This window comes from Podarcis cretensis, assembly GCF_951804945.1.
Source record: "Podarcis cretensis genome assembly, chromosome: 1".
In the NCBI taxonomy this organism is placed as follows: Eukaryota; Metazoa; Chordata; class Lepidosauria; order Squamata; family Lacertidae; genus Podarcis; species Podarcis cretensis.
In genome coordinates this window covers 109,474,333-109,499,750 of record NC_137170.1, presented here as the reverse complement: position 1 = coordinate 109,499,750, position 25,418 = coordinate 109,474,333, and the positions used below count along the sequence as shown (strand labels likewise).

Sequence of the window (25,418 nt, the reverse complement as noted above, 5' to 3'; positions counted from 1 at the left end):
ACCACCAAGAACATTTTTAAAATGCACAGCCCAGGAAAAATTATTTTAAAGTAGGAACAGATTTAAAGGTCTAGGACAGTTATTAAAAAGAAAAAGAATGAAGTATTTTAATAGTGCCAAAATTGCATTAAGGTAGGCACCAGACAAGGCTTTCTGGAGAGAATGTTACATAACCAAGGAGCCACCACTAAAAAGATCCTTTGTCCAATAGCACCTCACCTGAAGAAGCAGCCTCAGAAGAAGATCTTAAGGTCTGGATATGTGCATATGGAAACAAGTGATCCTAGAAGTACCCTGTTCCCAAGTCATGAACACAGTCATACCTCGGGTTGAATGCGCTTCGGGTTGAGCGCATTCGGGTTGCGCTCCGCGGCAACCTGGAAGTAACGGAGCGCGTTACTTCCAGGTTTCGCCGCTTGCGCATGAGCAGACACTCAAAATGGCGTCACGCGCATGCGCAGAAGCAGCGAAAAGTGACACGCATGTGCGCAGACGTGCCATCGCTAGTTACGTTTGCTTCTGGATGCGAACAGGGCTCCGGAACGGATCCCGTTCGTATCCAGAGGTACCACTGTAGCCTTAAAGGTCAAAACCCTGAGCCTGAATTGATTTGGAAACACAGTGAGCCAGTGAGCTGGCAAACAGCGATTAATATGCTCATATCCCCCTTCCCTCCCCAAGCCCAATTAGTAATCTTGTAGCTATGTTCTGAATGAAATGAAGTTTCTGGACCACCCTCAAAAGCAGTCCCATCTAACCCACATTGCAGTAGTCCACATATAATTATTACAACTTCCACTTATCCAACATAACAGGGCTTGAATCTATCATTAATTCATCCTGGAAGTTCTGTTCTGTCATTTAAATCAAAAGCATTGCATTCCAGGCATGTTACAAACTTGTTCAAATCAGCTCTATTTATTTATACACTTAGATTCAGTTATCCTGTTTCACTGTTCTCCAGTTGTGTATTGGGGTGTGCTAGTTTAAAAATCTACTGGTAATTACAGCTTCCTGAATTCACTGTGCTTGCTCACACTCTAATTATTTACCTGCTCATTGCTTCAGTTGTGTGAGTGGCATGATTCCTCCCCTCCACCCCGCTTTCTTTCTGCTCTATGTAGGTTGGTTATTCAAGTTGTACTGTATCCTCTTACTGTTACTTAGTTGCTTTTAGACATTATGTTCTTTGTTGTGTTTTAGTTGAAAATGTCATTCAGCAACAATGTGTACTCTGTTTTAAAGAGAAATAACAAATACCAGCGGTATATTCTGAGACTGGTAATTATCTGGAGTGACATATACCTATATTGGCCAAGATGTAAAGAGATACAGTCTGATCCTATGTATGCTTATTCAGAAATAATTTCATTTAGAGCTGAGATTGCAGTTTTAGATATGTCCAAGGGGATGCATGTTCCAAAAGACACTTTGTGTTTTACTCCTTAAGCCCTGGGTCTGTCTAATATATCGTGCTCTGCTTTTGAAGTTCCCCTCAATTTCAAAAGTGAATTTCCAGATGCAACTAGTGGGGCCCCTGTTCAAAGAAAAAAAATTACCATCTCCTAGGCAGGTGAAATTAGTTGTGCATTTCTTTGGATCCTGGACACTAGAGTCACACATAATAGCTGTGTTTGAACATAAGGCTAAGCCATGGTTTCTTTAAAATGTGGTTTGTTCTATTAATCACAGATGGTCTCACAGAAAAGCAAATAAGCCATTACAGTCATATATCGGAAGTTGAACGGAATCCATTCTGGAAGTCTGTTCGACTTCCAAAACATTCGGAAACGAAGGCTAGGCTTCCAATTGGCTGCAGGAAGCGCCTGCATCCAATTGGAAGCCATGGAAGCTGTGTTGGACGTTCGGGTTCAAAAGAATGTTCGCAAACCGGAACATTCACTTCCGGGTTTGCAGCATTCAGGAGCCAAAATGTTCGACTTGCAAGGCGTTCGACTTCCGAGGTACGACTGTATTTGTTTCTCCAAAGCTTGGTTTGTGCTCTTAGTGCTGCTGCCTTATTTATGCCTCTGTAGTTTGGCAAGTGGCCAAGGTGGGGTGGCCAAACCGTGGTTAAACAAGTTTATAGAGTTTGAATACAATAGCAAAAGATTGTCTTTAAAAGACATGATTCATATGGTGATTAGTTGCCATAAAGCAAACCACATTTAATCAGCTGGGTTCAGTTTGGACATCCAAAGAAGCCACACTTTGGCTAAACAAATCATGGTTTTGTGTTATGGGTGAACCAGGATGTAGCAACACAAAATATTAAAAACAGGCCTATTACAAAATGATTCTTTTTCCACTTGTCCCATTTTCTTAAATAGCTTCGACTATATTCCAATATTATTTCTTCCAGTAATGGATTTCTATTCAGTGAGATTGCACTGATGGAAATAAAGTGATCCCTAATGAGTTATGTCATGCTGTAGTTTGGCAATGTGCCAGGAAAAGACTGCACTATTTCAGAGTCTGACTTCACAATTTCTCACTTACAATCTATGAACTGTCTTTTTTTTCCTGAAATGCAATGCCAATATACTCATCTTCCAGAGTACTTGGAATCATCTTCCAGAGTACTTGGGCTGCATCAATAGGAGTATAGCATCTAGATCAAGGGAAGTAATAGTGCCACTGTTTTCTGCTCTGGTCAGACCTCACCTGGAGTACTGTGTCCAGTTCTGGGCACCACAGTTCAAGAAGGACACTGACAAACTGGAACGTGTCAGAGGAGGGCAACCAAAATGGTCAAAGGCCTGGAAACGATGCCTTATGAGGAACGGCTAAGGGAGCTGGGCATGTTTAGCCTGGAGAAGAGGAGGTTAAGGGGTGATATGATAGCCATGTTCAAATATATAAAAGGATGTCACATAGAGGAGGGAGAAAGGTTGTTTTCTGCTGCTCCAGAGAAGCGGGCACGGAGCAATGGTTCCAAACTGCAAGAAAGAAGATTCCACCTAAACATTAGGAAGAACTTCCTGACAGTAAGAGCTGTTCGACAGTGGAATTTGCTGCCAAGGAGTGTGGTGGAGTCTCCTTCTTTGGAGGTCTTTAAGCAGAGGCTTGACAACCATATGTCAGGAGTGCTCTGATGTTGTTTCCTGCTTGGCAGGGGGTTGGACTCGGTGGCCCTTGTGGTCTCTTCCAACTCTATGATTCTATGATTCTATGAGTATTTGTCATGTGCAACTGCCTGCTAGAATGTGAAATATAGTTAATCCTGCTGACTTTTCACTGTAAACGTAAGGCATGAGATATTTCCATTGCATTGCTAAAATGTTATGGTACGTCAGCAGGATCATAATGCTGTCAGCAGTACAGAGCACAAGAGAAGTATGAAGAAATCAAATGGTCAGAGTTTATAGATACATTTAGGGCAGCTTTACACATGACACTACACAGATGCTTTCTGCATTTCCTGTCCAGTGGTACCTCAGGTTACATACACTTCAGGTTACATATGCTTCAGGTTACAGACTCCGCTAACCCAGAAATAGTACCTCGGGTTAAGAACTTTGCTTCAGGATGAGAACAGAAATCATGGTCCGCTGGCGTGGAGCAGCGGGAGGCAACATTAGCTAAAGTGGTGCTTCAGGTTAAGAACAGTTTCAGGTTAAGAACGGACTTCCGGAACGAATTAAGTACTTAACCTGAGGTACCACTGTATCTGTAATGTGCAGATATACAGTAAATCCTATAATGGCCAGCATACACTCTGGACTTTAAAAAGAAAAAGCTCTTCTCCTTATTTTGTCTCACTTCCTTGCAACGCCAAGCACTTTCTCCAGCATCAGCACCCAACTAAGGAGAGAAGGATGGAGGCGGTGGGGTGGAGAGAAAATACTGCAGAGTGGTAACCCATGGATGGAGAATCCTACATTATACTTGCCTTTTGCTTTAACCTGTAAATTGATAATCCTATTGAAACATATAAGACAATATCCCACTTATGCTCACACAACACAGCTTCCTCTCCTCCCCATCCAGTTTTCTGCAGACACACACACTCACACCAATCTGCTCCTGAAAGTTTGGAGCAGATTCTGGGGTCTTACAGGAAGCTGGAGGGAGGAAAGGGGAAGTCAAAAGGGGTTTCATGAAAAGCATTCAAGAAACATGTTTGTTTTCACCAATTATAGATTACCTTATTATAATTTTTGTGGTCATAATTGTGTTTTGCAGAACTATGCTAATCTTATTCCTGGAGCTACTGTTGGAAAACTCCAGGTGGATTCTGGAAATGTTCTCCAGTTGATCATTGATGCATATAAGGTATGAATATATATGAATGCATATCAGGAATAATAATAATGGTGGTAGTAGTAGTAGTTCTGAATGCCTGTGGAAACTTCGTGATTTGGTGCAAATAAAAATTTGGTCACACTCTTTTTTTGGTGTGTGAAACATTTGTTATGCACAGATGTCAAACAAAGAAACCACACAGAGAAAAGTTCCAGAATCAAAAAAGATGTAATAGAAAAATGCAAGAATTATATTATTGATGAACAGTTTGCCTTGCTTTAGCTATGTGATTATTATGCCCCCTACTGCCACCCAAGACTTCTTAAGAAGTAGAATGCAGTCAGTAAATTATGGTTTTGACAATATTTGTCAAATATATAAGCTCCTATTTGACTGATGCCCCCAATGCTCTCAAAGCAGTGTACAATAAAGTAATTAAAACACAGTAATAGTGTTTTTAGGGTGTGTGTTTTAATGGTGTAGCTTTCTCTATGTTTCTGTCCACATTTAGCCAGTGAGAATGATAAAACTGGAAAAACGTATATTGCAAACAGTCAGAGTCATTTGCTTAGATTATAGGCACAGTTCATAGCTCCATCTATAAGCATGTGCTTTCGCTTACTATTCTTTATTCGGCTGCTTGCAACTTTGAATAATCTTATTTCATTTCATATTCCATACTTTCCTGGGAAATGGAAAGTTCCAGGCATGAGATCACTTTCCTTTGGAGCAGAAAGTACTTGTGGTGTTTTTCGTAATACCCATTATGTACAGATGTATAACAAAACAAGTAGAGGTGTGCATGGCAACCGATATGAGTGACAGGAATGTAGGAATCCACCTTATACCAAGTCAAACCATTGTTTCATCTAGCTCAGTATTGTTGACACTTACTGTCAGTGGCTCTTGAAGGGTTCAGGCAAGAGTCTCCCCTACTCCTACCCTACCTGCACATGCCAGGAAATGGACCTAATATAAATTATGAGCTTCATTCCTTCCCCTAAAATACAGCCTTAAAACTTAATTCCTAATAAGAAACCCATGTACCTCCAACCAAAAAGCCTTTAAAATAAGAAACAAGTATTTTTTATCTTTTCTCCATCCCTGACAGAAGAGTGTAACAATTTTTAGAAGCCTAGGCAGGGGTCAGCAAACTGTTTCAGCAGGGGGGCGGTCCATTGTCCCTCAGACCTTGTGTGGGGCCGGACTGTATTTTGAAAAACAACAACAAAAAACAAATTCCTATACCCCACAAATATCCCAGAGATGCTACTCGTGTAAAAACACCAGGCAAGCCCCACAAATAACCCAGAGATGCATTTTAAATAACATGACACATTCTACTCATGTAAAAACACGCTGATTCCCGGACCATCCACAGGCCAGATTTAGAAGGTGATTGGGCCGGATCCGGCCCCCGGGCCTTAGTTTGCCATCCCATGGCCTAGAGTATGTAAATGTGATTTTAGGAATCACGACTTTGAATGATCAGGCCACACCAACTCTGCTGTGAGAAAATACTTACATAGGATTCTGTTCATAAAGGTATATAAACCATTATTTCTATACCAGATCTGTTTTATAAAACTAAAATAAAGTAGAAAATTTGCAACTGTGGTTAGAAGTGGGTTTGCAAACTGTATTTTGGTTTAACTATAGTTAGTGAAAATGCTGATGCTGGTGTAATACCAAATATCAGGGATGGCGACCTAAATTAAATGTTATGGGGCAGGTAAGCCCCACCCACATAACTGATCACATGACATGACACACACACACAATTTAGGGTGGCCATAGGGAACTTGGTCCCTAGGAGTTGGCTCCTATGCCAATCATAGTGTTAATGGAAAAGGCAATGGTACCATAAGAAGGAAGGAGGACGATACTGTGTGAACCCATGGGGTGCTTGCTCTTGATTTCCTGACTGTGCGGTGCTTCCATCACAACAGGATAATATATTTAATTTCACTTCACTGCCAAATGTAATTCTTACTACAAAAATATTGGCGCTCTTTCCCCTGCCCCCATTCTGCCACCCCATGTCACCAGCAGTACTATGTAATTCAGTAATGTATTTGTCCCAAGAAAAATAACTTCACCATTCCGCCTCAGTGTGCTCATAAGGGGGGGGGGGGATCATAATTGTCATTTGCCCTCAGAAGGATAATCATGCTGAAGTTTCTTGAGTCCTTGGATTTCTGCCACAATTTTAAAGTGGAAAGCTCTAAGTTATTATTATTCACAGATGTGTTGGCTTTTAAATTCTTCAGAGGAAGTGAGCATATGAGAGAGCTGTCAAAATATTTGTTGTAAGACGTTCTCCTATTCCCTTCCAACGTAAGTCACAGCCTCCAGCGAGCATGTCAGTACGTGCCTTGAGAGGTTAAAAACTGCAAAAAAAAAAAAAAATCTGAAGTGATGTTTTGTGTCTTCAAAGCAGACATTTTAGTCAAAGTCTATGTGAAGTAAAGACTGGCGCTGGAACACAAAGTTATTAAATAAGACCACACAGAAACCTCTTTACCAGCAGTTGACTCTCTTTAGCAGTTAATATATATAAGACTGAAGAGAAGTAAGTTAAACTGCAAACACAGGTTTTGCATATTTCAGCTATAAAATGAAATGTTGCAAGACTCGCTGAGCAACATTTTCCTATTGCATGCTTGCTCACGTATCTTAGAAACCTTCAAGGCTTTCACCTGAGGGTCACTAAGATCATTCAGGCATAATTCATTTAAATTCAACCTAGTGTTCATCCATTGTCTTTTCTCACTGTAACACCAAATAAATTACATTTGGAAGTTAACTTTGCCCACTCTGAATGTTTGCAATGTGACCAGGGCTAGAAGAAAATTCTTTATAAAGATAAAGGCATAACAGATCAGCCTGCGATTAGAATCACCCAGATTTCAGACACTGAAAAAATTGTATTGTCAGAACGTTTTTCCTAACATTTAGTCAGAATCTCCTTTCTTGTAACTTGAAGCCATTGGTTTGAGTCCTACCCTCCAGAGCATTTCTCAAGCGGAAGATACCATTGCACACCTCAAGCTATTTTCACAATCAGTTACTCTTTCAGACTAAATTAATAGATATCCTCCTACCTAATCCAAAGCTCTTTTCAGTCATTCATTCATACAGAAGCAATAGACAAGGGATTCATCACCCGCAACCTACCCATTTTCCTGCAAATGTCTGTAAGGGGATGAGGGTACCAATCAGAAAATTTGGTTCAGACTTTGATTTTGTACTTCTGAAAATAGCCCAGCCTCAAGCACTTTGAGGCTGCCCAATTTGGTACAGGCCCAAATTTGAACCCCATTAAGAAAAATAAGACTTCATGCCTACCCCATTCACTAATGATTTTTACAAGGCAACTTAAAACATCTCTTTTTACAGGCATTTGGGTGAGCACTGAGGCTGCTTGAGTTTATTTTAAATTGCAGCTGAAATATCTTAGTGGCAAAGTTGTTTTTATTGGCATTTTGAATTTTGATGTTTTTTAGACGTGTTGTGCACTGCCCTGAGATCCTTTGGGACAAAAGGCAGTCTATAGGGAAAAAATGGTACATAAATAATTAAAAACATAATACAGCATAAAAACGTGAGTGAGAGAGATTAAAACCATCTTAAAACTTAAATGGGTTTTAATTCATTTCTGAAGTTTTTTAAATTAAATTTTCCAAAATTTCACACATAAATTTCAATACATAACAAAAACTTTTTTTTTACTTCCCACCCCTTTTTTCATTGTGTTTCTGTTTCTCTCCCTCTGCTGCACACTGTCTTCTATCTCTTAAACCTTAACAAAACTACTATAATCTTCAATACCTTCTGTTGCTCATAGTTCAAATCCTGCTTGCGAAAAACTTAAATGGGTTTTAAAAGTCCTGGGAAAATAAAAAAAAGATATTCAGTGGGTACTGAAATGATGTCAAATGAAGTTCCATGTGAGCCCCTCTCTGTGGAAGGCATTCCACATACTGAGAAGACCCTCTCTTCCACAACCACCTGCTGAACTTCACTTGGCAGAGCAACTTGGAAAAGGGCCTCCCAAGATGTTAGTTTCCCAAATGAAATGACATTGTTCCAATCATTATGTCCTTTAAGGCACTCCGGTCAGAAATCGAGCTGGAGGTGTTGGGAGACACAGATGGGGTAAACCTTGCTTTCACTGCCATTTGTAACAACAACACTGCTTTTCCACACCAAAGGAAATGCTCTCACATTCAAGTGGGAGAGGTGGTAAGTAGGTTCTGATTTCATAAATCATGTTTCTCATTGTAAATCTGATTATAACCTGATTCTAAGGAACAGTCAAGGTGTGTAGCAGCCTTCTCCAACCTGGTGCCTTCCAGATGTTGTGGGCTACAACTCATATCAGCTGAGAGTTGTTATGAAGCCCCTATTCCCCTCACAGAGCTGCAATTCACAGAGTTCCCTGTGAAGTTCCTGCATGCAGAATGTTTTGCACAGTCCTCGGAGCTCAGTGTCAGAGAATTCCGACATTGGACTGAGCTGGAATTGACTTAATGCTGTAACAGAATTTTCTTTTCTTTGCCTCCAATTATAGTTTTCTTCTTTTTAAAAAAGAAAAAGAAAAAAGAGTTCTCCTACTGGATATTATGTTAAATTGATTTTAAAATTGCATAAAAGCGAATGCTTCCTTCTTGTGTTTTCCATTGTGTGCAGTGCAATGTTTATGCATGTTTGCTCAGATGTAAGTCCCCAAACAATTGCTTATTCCCTGCAAAAAATGTACTTATGATTGTGTTGTATGGGGCTTACTTCGAAGTAGACATGCCAAAGTTTGTACTGTTGTTGTTATTATTTAAATTTATATACTGCTTAATACTTAAGCCAGTCTCTAAGCAGTTTACAAAATAACAAATACAACATGTATATAATAACAAACAATAAAACCAAAGAAACTACATTACAATGCAATAAAACAATGAATTTCCCCCAAGCCAAAGACAGCATCACATGGTAAAACATCTTTAGTCAGGGATTTCATTCTCTTTCTGCTTCCCATCAGCTGCATTTGGGGGGGAAATGGATTCTAATCTGTGTAAGCTCGTGCTCTAATAAAATGTTAGGGTGATATCCAATAAAATAGTTCTGTTAGTTCAAAGATGTTTGACTGCACAATACAACTTCCCCTCTCTCCACTTTCCGCCCCCATCCCCTAAATCCGTTCTGGAATTCCCGAAAACCCTCCAAAGCAGATTTAGGTAGGGCATGGGAACACATAGGGAAAGGAGAGGGAAGGGAAGTTCTGTTACATGAACAGAAATCCTTGCCCTAATGGAACTACTCTCTTGAATACTTAGACTTTGCTGATTTTGTTAGCTTATATTTTTAATATTTGTTCTTTTGCGTTTTTGTACACTGCAGCAATGAATGGTTAAATACAGATGCCCCTCCTCCTTTCCTAGGTCAGTTTCAATGTGACTTTAAGCCTATCTGCTTGTGGGAAAAGTCCAAAGAACGTCATAATAAAGCCGGTGGGCTTGAATGAAGCTCTGGAAATTGAGATCCAGTCAGAATGCAGCTGCAATTGTCAGAAAGAAGCTGAAATGAACAGCTTCAAGTGCAATGGCGGACATGGTTATTTTGAATGTGGGGTGTGCACCTGCAACCCAGGCTACATGGGTCCTCACTGTGAATGTGGTGAAAAAGACTCACTGAGTACAGGTTCCTGCAAAAGTTCTCCAGAGGAAACCTCTTGTAGTGGAAGAGGTGACTGCTTTTGTGGACAGTGCATTTGCCACCCATCGGCATATGGACATATTTATGGGTCATTTTGTGAATGTGACAGTTTCTCTTGTGGGAGATTTAGGGGACTGCTATGTGCAGGTAAGTCCACTGCAAACTGCCATTTTTTAAAATTATAAATAATAGAATAGAAGTTGGCAATTGAATGTATGCTATTTCAAAAACAGTATTCAAGTATAAGCAGTATTCAAGTTTAAAACAGTATCCATTTAAAAATTCACATTGATTGTTCTTAACATGGTGGTTCAAGGAGCTCTTGCAGACTACTGTTGCAGTCCTAAACTAGGGTTGCCATGTGTCCTCTTTTTCCAGGACACATCCTCTTTTTCAGGGGTAACATTTCTGTCCAGGTAGTTTTTTAAAAAAAATTGCCAAAATGTCTCTGACTATACTTTCTGGTTGAGACAGAGACATAACTGCTGGTTGAAGACTTGCTTTCCTCTTCTCTTCTCTTCTCCTGCCCCCTACCCCAGCAATATATCCCAGCTGCTATAGCCACCCTATAGTAGGGGTATTTAAAATGAGAGTCATCATAGCATCCTCTTTTTTGCTCTTCAGAATATCGCAACCCTATGGCCTAAACACATTTACTAAGATGTAAGCCCCATGTGACATACTTCTGAATAAACACACTTAGGATTGGCATTGTCAGGGAGTTTGTCTGTGAAACATCAACCCTTCGAACCTAAAAATCTAGCTCAGTACTTTGCCATTTTAGCTGGTCCCAATGAAAGTGCTACAATACTATAGCAGCTATCTGAATTTCTTCAAATTATATTAATTCTTAGATTTATCATCCCCAAACTCCACGGTCAACATTTGAGGCAGCTTTGTGGGGATTAAGAGGGAAAGGTTGCAAATGACAGAGATATTTGAGGGGCATAATGATTGATCGAATTATTCTGGGCTTTGAGACCTTGCCTTGGGGGAAGAACAGAAATCAAAACAAGAACTAACCTCCATGACTTTCCTTAGGCAACGGCTACTGTGACTGTGGTCAGTGTAGATGCCACAGTGGCTGGACGGGTGAATACTGTAACTGCACCACTGACACCAATAGCTGTGCTTCTGCTGACGGCACAATCTGCAGTGGGAGAGGTGAATGCATGTGTGGAAAATGTGTGTGCACAAATCCCGGGGTTTCAGGAAGCACGTGTGAAAAATACTCACCCTATGCCGACCCTTGCACTTCTAAACGGTAAATTATACGCCTTTAAATGTCTGGAAATGTCTGTTTCTGTCGCATGTCCAAAAGTATAGCAATATTTCAAGGGTGCTGAGTTTGTGTCTGGTGTATTTACTGTATTTCCCGATATAAAAGGAGCGGGTGGTGCTGTGGCCTAAACCACTAAGTCTCTTGGGCTTGCTGATCGGAGGGTTGGCAGTTCGAATCGGCACGATGGGGTGAGCTCCTGTTGCTTTGTCTCAGCTTCAGCCAACCTAGCAGTTCAAAAGCACGCCTGTGCAAGTAGATAAATAGGCACCACTGTGGCGGGAAGGTAAACAGCATTTCCCTGCACTCTGGCTTCTGTCACAGTGTTCCGTCACGCCAGAAGTGGTTTAGTTATGCTGGCCACATGACCCGGAAACCTGTCTGTGGACAAACGACGGCTCCCTCGGCCAGAAGCGAGATGAGAGCCGCACCCCATAGTTGCCTTTGACTGGACTTAACTGTTTGGGGTCCTTTACCTTTACCTGTTACCTTTTATTTCCTGATATATTTTTCTTACTTTCAATGTCCTGTTGTTGTTGTTGTTGTTGTTGTTGTTGTTGTTGTTGTTGTTGTTGCTGCTGCTGCTGCTGCTGCTGCTGCTGCTTTTTATGCTGGTATTCACTGGTAAAGAGTACCAGCACTTCTCTCTTTTTACTCTCCTTTTATTCAATTTCTATCCCACCAGTGCTCCCAAAGGAGCCCAGGGTGGCAAACACCACAGTGGGGGAAACAACTATTAAAATAAAAATTAGTCACTACTGTTGCTGTGCCATGGTTTGGATTGCAACATCAAGGCAATGCCCCATATAATGGCTTTTGCAAGCAGAGTGGTCATTGTGACCTGTGTGAAACACGTATTTGCTGGCAGAATTACTCATAGGATCAAGTTGCACTCCTTGAACTCCAGTTCAAGTTATCGTTAGATTAGTCATTTTTCTGGTAGGTTGTATGAAAATACATGTAAATTTCTTTCATGAATGTCATTCATTACGTTCTTTAACTAGGAAGCTCAGACCTGGCTTCAATTGCAGATGAATAATGAACAACCTTTCCACTAACTTGTGTGGGTGTTAGATCAATTCAGATATGTTTTTTTCTTTGTGCATAATTCTTCAATGAATTTAATTATGCCATTTCTAGCCATCAGTTAAATCAACAAACACATTTAATTTTAACTAATATTTTCATTTGTACCTTTTAAGATATGTGACTAATATGCTAGCGACTTCCGTTAAGAGAAGAAACAGGGTTTCTTTTTCTTTCTTCCCTTTTATCATGATGCTACACTTGGGGAGGGTCTATTAGGAACCCAGTTTTGATTATGACTAAAGGCTAAAGTCATAGGCCATACCCGACCCAAAGTCAGGCACACTTTAGTCCCTTGGATTTTAATGAGGTTTAAGTAGTTAAAATTATACATTGCACCTGCAGCCTTTATCTATATGTCAAGTCGAAATTATATATCCCATTCTAGAGCAAATTTCTGTTCTACAACAATAGTCTGCGTAAACAAGCAAAAAACCCAAAAAAACCATAATCAAAACCAAGGCATTTTTTAGTAACTATTTATTTCTTGGGTGCCATGGTCTCAAGTTGTTAAGGGCTTTATCAGAGGCATACCTAGGCCCCCTTGCACCCTTGGCAAGGAGCTGTATTGATACCCTTCCGACCACTTGCACCCTTGGAGTCCTGCTGTGGAGGTGCCCAGAAGAGACTACATGCCTCACCCTTCCGCCCAGAGCAGCAGAAGAGCAGCGAGGAAGCATGTGGATGGGCAGGTGGGCTCCTAGTCACTCCAGGTCGGAGTGGAGAGGCATGATTTTTGCAACCCCCGAGTCTGTGCCCTTGGCAGGTGACAGTCTGGGTATGCCCTTGGGCTTTATAGACCAATAGCTACAACTGGCCTCATAGCGGCCAGTGCAGATCCTGTAACACAACTGTTATGTGCTAGCAATCAATCACTCCAGTTAGCAATCTTGCCACCACATTCAGCTGCAGCCTCTGGACTAAGCCTAAGGAAAGCCCTGTAGAGAGCACATAATGCTAATCAAGCCTCAGGTTTACTCAAGGTTTTCATTGATGTTGTACATCAGAGCTTTCCAGACTCTTCATGTTAAGCTAACCCTTTTCCAGCTCTGGGAGGAGTGTGGGGAGTGCTTGCGTGACACATCTACACACTGCAGCCAACACACTAATGTGTCGCAACACACAGTTTGAAAGCTGCTGTACATGGATAATGTTGCCCTCTTGTGTTTTAAATCCAATGAGAGCTTGAAGAAGGAAGGGGGAAGTGCAGGAAAAGACTTAACTGCAGGATATTTCTTCAGAGTTTTTAAATGCAATACACATAACACTGCTAAGTACTACTTATTGACTCATGTAGATCTTTTGTAAGTTACTTTTGAAAATGAACACTACATATGTATTCCCTTTTGTTCCTGGTGCCTTGTAACTGACAGAGATTGATGAGCTGTTGAATCATTTTTTCTCAGGAGCTGCGTAGAATGCTATTTAGCTTCTAATGATCAGTCTCAGGAAGAGTGCGCTGAGAAATGTAAATTGGTTGATGCGACTGTCAGTAGTGGAGAAGGTATGTAGTACATTTATTTATTTAAATGTATTGCTTAGGCACCGTTGGTTGTAGGCTTATTTATCCCCAGTAGTATTTATTACATGCTGCTGCTTGTATTTTTCAAGTCATTCTGTTATTTTATTGTAGAAGTGAAGAATCTCTGTGACCCTCCACATGTTGTGGGACTTCAGCTTCCATCAGCCTTAGCCAGCATGGCCAGTGGGCAGGAGTGATGGGAGTTATAGTCCAACAACTTCTGGAGGGCCTCAGGTTGCTCATCCCTGATCTAAGGTCTTCCTTCAGGAAGTGGGGGCAGCTTATTCAATATAAAGTATAGATTGGACTGTATGTTTTTAACTGTTAATGTGTATTTGGTTATTTTATTCTATTGCATCTTGCTCTAAGAATTCATGTCAGAAATCTTAGCATTAAATATGTAATATTTTAGACGTATACATAGGATAAATACATCAGGCATATGACTTATATGTCTACCTGATTTAGTGTGCAGAGAGTAAATTCTGGTGTTCAAGGTCAAATGTTTACGCAACTAAATGTATGCAACAAATTCATTATGCTGACAACAGAACTGATTATCTCAGTTTACAGCAATGTGATCCAATCTGAAGGAAGATGAAAAGAGTAGATGTTTATGGGCTTTGTTTGCAAAATAAAGAAATGCTGAGAATAGATGAGCTCCCTGACACTAGCACTAGTCAAACAGAAAAGAGCTACAACAATTTCAGGTTCAGGGCTGGCAGTGTTTTACTCCTGTGCCTTTCTTTTAACTGCAACTTGATGCAGGGAAATTAACCATATGAAGCTTTTAAAATTTATTTTGCTCTGAGGCAGGCACTGCACCTTATCCAGAACTGTTTAGCAGCAGAAGGTGCCTACAGACAATATTCTGGGACTTCTTTATCTCACACAATGATTTCTGTGCTACAAAAAGTTTCACCTGCTAAATTTGTTAAAGGTACAGGAGAAGGGCCCTTCTTGAAAGAATTTTCACCTTTCATCCTCAAACTTGGATAGGAATTGTTAAATTCTTTAAAGCAGGAAGAGAGGCAATTTCTCTTTCCGGTTTACAAACCAGACTCATTGTTGACCCCAGCGGCAGAACTGATGTCAAATAGCTGACCAAGAAGTAGAGCTTCTCTAAAAGCAGGGTGGGGGTGAGACTCATTCTTTTTATCTATTACATGAAGTCATTTGTCAACTCAGTTCCCACCCACAACAAATATGAATAACAGACAAAACTGTAGTTCTTGAGATCAAGTAAGATCATCTGGGGTGCTGTAAACACTTCACAGACATGACCTCACAGATATAATAATTAGGTCAAACACCTAAATGAGGTGTTTTTAGTAGATCAGCATCTTGACGATGGTTGCCCCACATTGCTAGGAACAAATGAAAGGCTTTTCAGATAGAAACAATAAACTGATGTTTACATTCTGTACCAACATCATTATTATATACATATATATTAAAAAATGCAACAGTATATTTCTTGGTAGCAGAGAATTGGGTGAAGGGAAGCAAAGCACTGTAAAAGGATCCCTATGCATGTGAGAATTTGTGCAGATGATTTCTTTTACATACATTGAAGGCACATGGCTTCCTCTAAAGAATCCTGAAAACTGTAGCTTAAGTGTGAACCCTTACACTACAGTTCAAAGATTCTTTAGGGGAAACCATGTGCTTTCAGTGTGTGCTGGGTATGCAACCTTAGTGGAACACAAACTCTGCTTACTTTCCACGAATCCACCACAATTTCAGCAAGACCAATAGCTAACATGCTATTCCAATGCTATGATGAGGGAAGTGCATATGCGCAACCTAACTCATGACGCTTGTGGGGAGAAGCATTCTCCTGCCATTTTTCTGCATTGGTATGGGAAAAGCCTGTCTTCACCTAGGCCTCATTTAGGCCCAGAAAATGGTCATACATGGGCATTCAATTTTTTCAAAGTTGTAGTGTTTTCAGTTACAATTATACCCACCTTGTTATCTTTGCCTTGTCCTTCCCTCCTTCTATCCTCTGCTCCACTGTCAAGATATGCACAGTAATTATATGCATTTTACTTGGAAGCAAACCCATTGAAGTTCAATGGAAGTTACTACAAAATAAGTACATATAGATAAGGTTGTTTGGAGGGCAAGCGGAATCTTTCAGCAAACTGTTTGTTTTTGCCAATTACACCAATATTGTACTTTACATGGTGTGGCTATAGATTTCAGAGGAACTTCCATGAGGACCATTATTACTGTTTTTTTGAAAATAGTTTGTGGATTGTAGACTTGACATTTAGCACCTGTAGGTACATTAAAGTGAACTGATTCATATTCCATTGTTCTTCCTTTTCGTGGTCAGTCACAGTTCTTCACACAAAACCCATGCCTTCTAGGCTCTTGAAGGGGCATAAACTTTTTCCTATTTAGGTGAAAACATTTTTTGCAGAATCATATTAAATGCACAGAGGCAAATAAAAATAGGAAAATCTTAGGTTAATCTTAGATTCATTTTTATCTGTTTTTCAGTGAGCAACATTAGAATTCTCCAAAAGCTTCAGTTCTTTTCATAATATTTTGATTTAATCACTATTGAAATGCACTTTACCTTAATCTTTATAACAACATTCTGGAAGCAATATGCGGCAGCTCCTTTGAAAAGGATCAGTATCCTTCCTTTCTTTTTCTGAGAAGTGAACATGCTATGCATTGAAACACAGTCTAGACATACTACCAGTAGCAAAAAAACAAAGAGAACATATTATTTACTTTGTACTATAATCAGGGCTATTATATTCCCTAAATAGCTGTGACATCTCTCTTGGAAGTATTTCCAATTCATTGAATTTCAAATTACAGCAGACTTGGTGGGTGCTCTTGATGGTCAATGCAGATTGACAACACCTGGACCTTCTCAACTGAAACCTAAGTGCAAAGTGTAACAAAAACGGGGAGGGGGGAACCCTTTTAGTGGTAGAAGTATTGTGTGAAATTCTTTTAAGTATTTTAGCTTCCTTCCTTAGTGCCTGTTGAAAACAGCCTTGTGATATAAACCCTTTAATCTGCATGCTTACTGCATGATGAATGGTTTTTGACCTGAAAAAAGTGTTTCCCCCCCACAGATATCATGGAAGATAAATTTGTTCCTTGTTTGTTACTTGGAGAAAATGAATGTGCTATCACATTTCAAATGGCAGCTGATGAACAGGGGAAAACAACCATTCGTAGCATAAATCAAAAAGGTAGGCGGCTTGGGTTTGGTAAATAATTTCTTACATACACTACTAACAAGTATATATATTTTTAAAAGTTGGTCTGGAAATTTGGATTGGATCCTGAGAACTGCAAGGAGGACGACACTCTTAGAAGGGGTTTTTACCATTTTCCATTCCTATCCTTTCTACTATCTGCCTGAAAATCCTCTCCAGAGCATCTAGGGGCACTCTTGAATAACACGCACACACACACACACACACACACACACACACACACACACACTTTCCTATGCTGAGGTTGGGGGCAGTGGAGAGCAAATTGGCCAAAATCAAACAGTTGCATCATGTGCAAGTGGAGCTCAACCATATTTTGGGTAACACTCCCTGGAAATGCTCCATTCCACCAGTGGAAGACTTTGGGCTCTCAGATTTCAGTGGCACCTTGTGCAACGCAAAAAATAATAATTGGTGCACCCCACCTCTCATGTTCTGTTGTAGTAGTGTCACCTAAAACCGCCTCTGAAATTTCCTCAGTGTTCAGGAGAATCCACTGATCCCCAACCAGAGAAGCTTTTCAGGGGTACAGGGAGCTGAAGAGGAGGTCCAGTTTTCAGTCTCAAAGCCAATAAGTTATAGAGAGACTGTTCTTCAATGAGCTAAGAAAGTTCACCTAAGATATTTGTTTCTTACACAACCATTGATAAGAAGCAATGTGGAAAAGAAATCAGCCTGGCTGACAATGCTAAGTTTATTTTCAGCTATGTATCATCTGATTTACTGTGGATGCTCCCAAAGTTTGTCCTATTCATTTGAATGATGGGTGGAGCTCCACATGTGCATTCCTTCATGCATGCAGAATTTCCTCATGAAATGTAGTGAATGAGGCAGCCAGCATAACATCCCTTGTTGTTTCACTGGGATCTGGGTTAGGATGCCAATCTTTACATGAAAAGCATACAGAACTAAACCACTCAGAGCCTCTTTCAAATGTGTAGCCTAATTTGTAACCATATGTGTGGGTTTTCCTTTCTTTTTACAGCCTGTCCACAACCTCCAAATATTACAATGATTGTGTTGGGTCTTTCGATTGCTATCTCCCTCACTGGGGTTGTCTTGCTTTGCATATGGAAACTGTTTGTTTCATTTCATGACCGCAAAGAAGTTGCTAATTTTGAAGCAGAGAGATCGAAGGCCAAATGGCAAACAGTACGTAAAATTTCATAGTTCTTTACTTTATTCAGTTGCGAAATGGCAGCTGCCACATGTTTTGGGTAGATTTTGTGTTTCAAGAAAAACTGAATGTTCTGCAGTGTACTCCACTGACTCACTAAGACATACCTGAACATAGTGGCATTGAAATTGTTAAAATGTGTAAAATAAGGATATTTCAGAATACGCAAGGAAACATCATAGTTCTTTCCTGAAAGTGTCTAAAGTAAGGAGTAAATATATTCACATCTGAAGATCAATCTGGCCCAGGCAGAACTTATTAACATCTATATAGAAGGCAGCATGAAACAAAGGCATGTGCTGCTTTCAACCCAGTAGATGTCTGACTCCTCATGAAATGTCACCCCCTGGGTTTACTTCCCAATGGAAGTGTACCACCATATCTGAGAGGGACAGAAGCACATACAGTTTCTCTAGCTCTGTGTTTCAGCTTACTGGCAAACTTTCCTGCCCATTTCTTGAGTGTGTAGAGGCAAGCTCTCCCTGGCCAAACTGCTAAGGGCAAGTGGCAATGGCATTATGGCTGAGGAGATTCAGCCCTCACCCCAAACCCCAGCAGCTTCATATGGAGAATCTGTGTTCCACCCCTCTGCCTCCACTTCTCCACTCCTCCAGATGTTGTTGCCCTCTCACCATCCCTGACCATTGGGCCATGCTGACTGGGGCTGATGGAGGTTCCCTATCACTGCTTAATGGCGTCCTCCTCATGCAAGAAATTCCAGTGTGTGCATCTTACTAATTGGCTTTGAGGTAACAATTAAATTTTAAAGCCCAGTATCACACTGGATAGCCAACAACCTATACTGCGCTTTTCTCTACCTAAGCCCTACAATCTATAAGAGAGGCTATGTCTTGTGATGCTAGAAGCTAGATAGGCTTTCTGAGTTAAAAGGAACAATGGACGTATAGAACATAGTGAAGTATGACATGTGAAAAGCCTTTTCCACCAGGAAGAACAATGCTTGTAGCAATATCAAATTAAATTGCCATTAATAGGAAAAGCTTGTAATTTGTTTTATCATTGATGCTCCATGAACAAGCAATTAAGAGCAGGAGGAATGAATTGCTTGACACCACAATCCCATTCAGTGGAGTTACTTGATTATATACAAGCACAAATTTAGTTAGAGATTGCATTTTTTAACACAGGACAACTAACATAGTATACTACTAATTCTATGTGAAATAGACTAACTTGTTTCTGTTATACTTCTGCAGAAATAGAAAATAAATAGGATCATCATGACCCTTCGATGGCCTAAGTTATTTCTTGGGAAATATACAAAATATTTTACTTCAGTTGTTTGCATTTTTCATTTAACATCAGATTTAAGTACAGATCTATTTATTAACTGTTTTTGTTAAAAAACCAAATGCAGTAAAAAAAATGCCACAGAATCAAATATGAAGTAGTTTATTGAATACAATTTTCCCGCTCTTTTCTAGGGAATAAACCCATTGTACAGAGGTTCAACAACAACATTTAAAAATGTAACATACAGGCAAAAGGAAAGACAACCCGGATCTGCTGCGGATATATTTTAGCACCCTGACTGATTTTGGGGGGTGGGAGGGGAATAGTTTGAAAAAATGTTACATTTACTAAATTTGTTCAAAATTTATTATTAATATGCTGTAGTGGTACAATAGTTTAGGGTGACAGAATATGTGCTTTTCATGGTTGGAAGACCTGTAGTCATAGCTTAATTTGATCCATGAGAACTCATTTTCTGTATCAGAATTCAGAACTGGATGTGAAGTAACCAAAATGCTGAAGAGGCTGCAGTTCCACAGGCACATACTTCCACATGTGGTGGGAATGTCCCAAAATCCAACCCTTCTGGACAACAGTCCTACAAGAAATAAGCAAAGTAACTAAACAGCTATTAGAAGTCATCCCAGAACTGGCCCTACTAAACATCTTCCAGGATAATAATGCCCATGCACATTATAAACTCACCTACTCTTAGCAGCCAGAAACATCATAGCCAGACGCTGGAGAGACCTGTCAAGAGTAAATTGGTGTCACTGCCTGAAGCCAAACCTCTCTTAGGATGCACTATGTTCTGAGGTGTACACACAGAGATTGTGCATATAGAAACTTCCTACTCACCTCAACAAAGGTGGCAGCTATGTGCATTCCTTTGCAAATCACCTCAGATAGCAGGTCATTATAAAAAATACACGCGAGCCATCTCAATAAAATGCTGCATGTTCATTAATCATTGCATTTGTGTCCAAATGACAAAACAGAATGTAGCTTTACTCATAAGCAGTAATAGTCATGGAAGATGTTAGTTGCCACTTTTTTGAGGCATGATCCCTATGCTGTTAATAGCCACATGACATAAACTCAAGATTTTAATACTACTGCTTTCAAAACCTGTTGAATTTCTTTCTCTGATATGGAAGTTAAAGCCCTGACATGGTGAAAGATTCCAGTACTAAAAGTAATCAAACTTAGGAAAGGTTTCTGTGTTTGGCTAATAAAATTCCCCACAACTAAGGCTGCAATTTTAAACAGACTTACAGTGCAATCCTATATATCTCTACTCAGAAGGAAGCCTCACTTACTGCATATAAATATGTATAGGATTGCCCTGCTACTAGGATGTAAATCCTGTTGCACAAAATAGAACTTACATTTGCTTTAAAATGTTGTTTTGTATATGTAGTTATACAAAAAAGAAGTCTTTTTACAGAGTGCCTCTTGCATTTTAGAAGGTGAGAGAAAAGATGGAGGGTTTAGCTGGCTTGTAAGCGGGGTGTCTTTTTTTTTTTTTTTTACCATGAAGTGGTATTTGATTTTTTTTTCTCCCAGAGCAAACTTTCACTATGTTACTCATAGTATGAATGTACTTGGTGAAGACACTGGAAATGTCTGAACAGTTATGTTTCCTGAAATAGTTTTGACCCAAGGCTGGACCTTAAATGAGGCCAAAACTACATTTTATTCATTGGATTCCCTTGGGCATTTTGTTACGCGGTTTTTTTAATATGTACATATTGTGTGGATGGCATGCATTAAATAAAAAAAAAAATTAAAACCTGACATTTTAAGTGGTTTTTCTTTCCTTTTTAAAATGTTAATATGTAAGTAGAATTCTTCTAATCAAGCACTTTTGCACAGGTTTTCAGATTCTATAACAAGTCAAATATCCTGGGCATGGTTATGACACATAAAGATTATAATTTGTGTGCACCATGTGCCACAACATTTGGTACTGATTCCTGCTGTTTTGTAAGTAACTCGGGTGGGTGGGTGTCACAATTTCACACAGCAGCTGCAGGCGGAGGAGCAGAGAATTGAACCCGGTTCCCCGGATTACGAGACTACCGCTCTTAACCACTACACCACACTGGCTCTCAAGAGGGAAGATTACATTGTTGTACAATGCTTAGATTTTCTACAAATATTGCTAATTCTGGAAGTTCTCAAATTGCTTTAAAGAGTTCAATTATCCCCAGCAATCCCCGTACACCTCCATTTGCTTTCTTACAGTGTTTTTGTTTTTCTTTTCTCCCCCAACCTATTTTGTCCAAGAGCTTACATTATTGATTACTTTGGGCAATATCAATAGTGATACCTATATAACCCCAGGTCAAATTCTGGACATAGATGTTGTTGTTGCAACTTCCTAAAATATTGCTCTAACTCGAGCATTGCTGCTCATTTTTGCATCTGCTTTATGAAGAACTTTCAAATAAATGTAGTCTTCGGTAGTCAACTTGCTTTTCCAGGTTATTACACTATTATGTGTAATTGTTGGATAGAGAAGACATATGCATTATAATTATTTTTCTTCTACACCGTTGTAAAATATTGGAGAAATTGCAGGGTTTTTCTCTGTTGGTTCTCATTTTTCTTCCCTAATATAAATTCATATATATATTTATCCTTCTTGCTAATATCCTGCTGTGATGAAGAGCACATTCCTTCTCTGTCTTTGACAGGGACTATATTGCCACTCTATCATACTTCTCAAGCACACCATGGGAATGTCTGCTTATATTTCACAGTGGGGTATGAAAGCTGGAATTGATTTAGCTCTATAGTGGCTATCCGTGGTCTGTAATTTATAGCAGAACCTACCTACAATCAACCTCTCTCTAAATCTTCATATTCTATATTTCCAGAAAATGGTCCATACTTTGAAATCTTTCCACTGTCTTAACATTTTGTCACCAATTGGCAAAGATGGATAGATATCTTTAAAAGAACCATGATTATACACATCAGGCATAATAAAAAAGCAAAAGCTTGCCAAAGACTTTCACAAATTTGGAAGTTTTTCTAACTATGACTATACTGAACGGTAAGGGAAGAATTCTTGATCTGTGTGGGTTTGTTTCACCCTTACAGATTTTTAAAAAAATTGTATTGGAGTGTGCTTCTAAGCTATGAAGCATACTCAGATACATTTTTTTATCTGCAAGGATGGAGCATAACCCACATGGTTCAAGGAGTCTTCCTTTATTGCACAGTATAGTCAGAATCAGAAAAAATGTGCATTGTTTTGGATTATTTACATAGGGTGGTAGCCAATGTTTATCATACTTAGAGTAAACCAATTGAAACTGATAGAATTAAATCCACATTCAAAAGGTCTACTTTGATAAGCCTAACATTGGATATCGTCACTGGGTTGTTTCCCACAGAGTCAATGCACAAGTGGAACAACTCTCTCATCTCCTCTCCCTCTCCTTCCTCAACTCCCCCCCCCCCCCACACAAAAAAACCCTACTCTGGGAGTCAGCCCCAAATCTCTGCTGCAGATTTGGGAGAGGTGCACTGGGGAGGAAAGAGGGGGAGGGGAAGTTCCATTGCCCAACCCACACAGTGACCACACAGCCTCACTACTGGCTTACATGTGTTGTTCAAGCACTTGTCATGGGAATCCCTGGTCCCTCTTTTAGCACGTTCCATTGAGCTGCAAGCCTAGCAGCAAGCTTTAACTATGGCACTCCTTTAGCACTGAAGGAGGGATTAAAAACTTCTTCTTTTTTGTAAGAGCTGAAGCCTTAAGGTTGACAAGCAAATCAAAGGCTTTTCCCATTGGAGAAGGCTGTCAAGAAAGTTCCTGGTTTTAAAAGTTGCAACTTTGGCTGGCTCTCTTATTTCCTCCCACAACAATCTTCTCCCACCCTCCCTCCCTCTCTCTTTAAAAAAACCACTTTAAAATATTTTACTGCAAGAGTTACACAGGTAAGCACTTGGCCGGCTTTGAAAAGGAGGCAGGAGGACTCTATCCGAACCCCCACACCACCTTCCAGAAGCTGGACAAGTGCTTATTAGGCTTTGCATGCCCAGTGCAACACTCACACTGCCCTAAATCTACCTCTGGTTGCTGGATGCATCTCTCACAAAGCTTTATGGAAAGTTCAAAAGGTTCTGGGTGGGCTTCTAAAACCTGGCATTTTAGATGTCTCAGAGTAGGGATTTGGTTGCTTCTGTCTCCACAGATGTAACCTCTAAATTGTAGCAAGCTCCCTTAGGCAAAAGTTTATTTTTAGTTTTGTGATTTTCCTTGTTGGAATTCCAAGCACTTCTGTGTATTGTGTTTATTATATCTTTCTTTTTATGAGACCCCACTGGTCAAATGACATTGATAGTAATCAATTATTATGAACACAGAAAGCTCCTGCTGTGCTATGCAAGTTGTATCTAGAACTCTGAGTCCGACTTTGGCTGGGAAGGGCGGGATATAAATAAAATTATTATTATTATTATTATTATTATTATTATTATTATTATTATTATTATTAATTTGTTCTATTATTTAGAACACTACTTTTCAGAATGTTGCCTTTTTTAAAATGATATCTATGGACTAGAACTAGTTCTTCACGGTGACTTGTGGTCAGCAAATATATGCAGTTTCCTTTCCAACAATGTGGTCCATTTTGCTGGGGTGAGGGTGAAATACCCTTCTTTTCTTAGCTGCAATGATCAGTGGAAGCAGATGGGTCTGGTATGTGAATCAAATTAAATCTATCCCTGCACAACCTGCCAAGTAATGAATGTGCTTTAACTGTTGTGGCACAAAACATTTAGGGCTGCCTGGCTGTGATCCTACGCATACCTGTGAGAAATGCTAATACACATCTTTTATAATTTTTGCTTTCCAATAATCAATTCTGGGTAGCTCTCAAATATCATTTGGACTAAACATAGAAGCAGTAATTTCCTGTAATTTCCCTAACCGTTGAATAATCCGCTTACACCTTGCTGCCCATTCATCCATGTACAGTAAGCCCTGTTAAAGTCAGTGTAAATGTGTCTCAAATCCTACTGTCAGTGGTTGTTCCACGCTGCAAGTCTAACCCCACTTATCTGTGAGAAAGCTTCACTGAAATCAATGACATGGTCTGGATTGTTCTGTAAATCTGGCATCTGTAGGGGAACCAGACTAGCATGGCAGTCCACTTGCTACATGTTCTATAACCTTATGCATGCCCAACCTTCCAACCATCAGAGTCAACCATAAGTCAACAGTTAAGGTCAGTCTCAGTTATCTGTCTGTGTGAGTAAGTGAGAGAGAGAATGGAAGGAGCATATGAAAGAAGCAAGGGGTTAATTGTAGTCCTTCTTGCCTGGAAGACCCATAAAAAACCAAGAGCTTCATCTATATGTATTTGCACAGCAGCTTAGGGTTGCTTTGGGTTAAACCACAGAGCCTAGGACTTGCCGATCAGAAGGTCAGTGGTTCAAATCCCCGTGATGGGGTAAGCTCCTGTTGCTCGGTCCCTGCTCCCGCCAACCTAGCAGTTCGAAAGAACGTCAAAGTGCAAGTAGATAAATAGGTACTGCACCAGCAGGAAGGTAAACGGCGTTTCCATGCGCTGCTCAATTCACCAGAAGCAGCTTAGTCATGCTGGCCACATGACCCGGAAGCTGTATGCCGGCTCCCTCGGCCAATAAAGCGAGATGAGCACCACAACCCCAGAGTCGGTCACTACTGGACCGAATGGTCAGGGGTCCCTTTAACGTTACCTTTACCACACTGCTCTGGTTTGCCAGAAGTGGCTTAGTCATGCTGGCCACATGACCCGGAAGCTGTCTACGGACAAACACCGGCTCCCTCGGCCAGTAAAGCAAGATGAGCACCACAACCCCAGAGTCGTCTGCAACTGGACTTAATAGTCGGAG

At 40.1% G+C, this 25,418-nt stretch overlaps 1 protein-coding gene across 2 annotated transcripts in view; it reads left to right on the top strand.

Annotated features, from left to right (window-relative positions):
• Window positions 1–21,320, top strand: part of ITGB6 (integrin subunit beta 6) — a 67,710-nt gene extending 46,390 nt beyond the window's left edge. For both annotated transcript variants that reach the window (XM_079977849.1, XM_079977850.1), the window contains 8 exons: window positions 4,186–4,275; window positions 8,356–8,490; window positions 9,684–10,104; window positions 10,999–11,221; window positions 13,729–13,826; window positions 16,946–17,065; window positions 18,078–18,244; window positions 19,715–21,320. In XM_079977849.1, coding sequence (XP_079833975.1) covers window positions 4,186–4,275; window positions 8,356–8,490; window positions 9,684–10,104; window positions 10,999–11,221; window positions 13,729–13,826; window positions 16,946–17,065; window positions 18,078–18,244; window positions 19,715–19,813 — 1,353 coding nt within the window. In that variant the 3' untranslated portion in view covers window positions 19,814–21,320. The remainder of the gene's footprint in view (window positions 1–4,185; window positions 4,276–8,355; window positions 8,491–9,683; window positions 10,105–10,998; window positions 11,222–13,728; window positions 13,827–16,945; window positions 17,066–18,077; window positions 18,245–19,714) is intronic.
• Window positions 21,321–25,418: the final 4,098 nt, after the last annotated feature.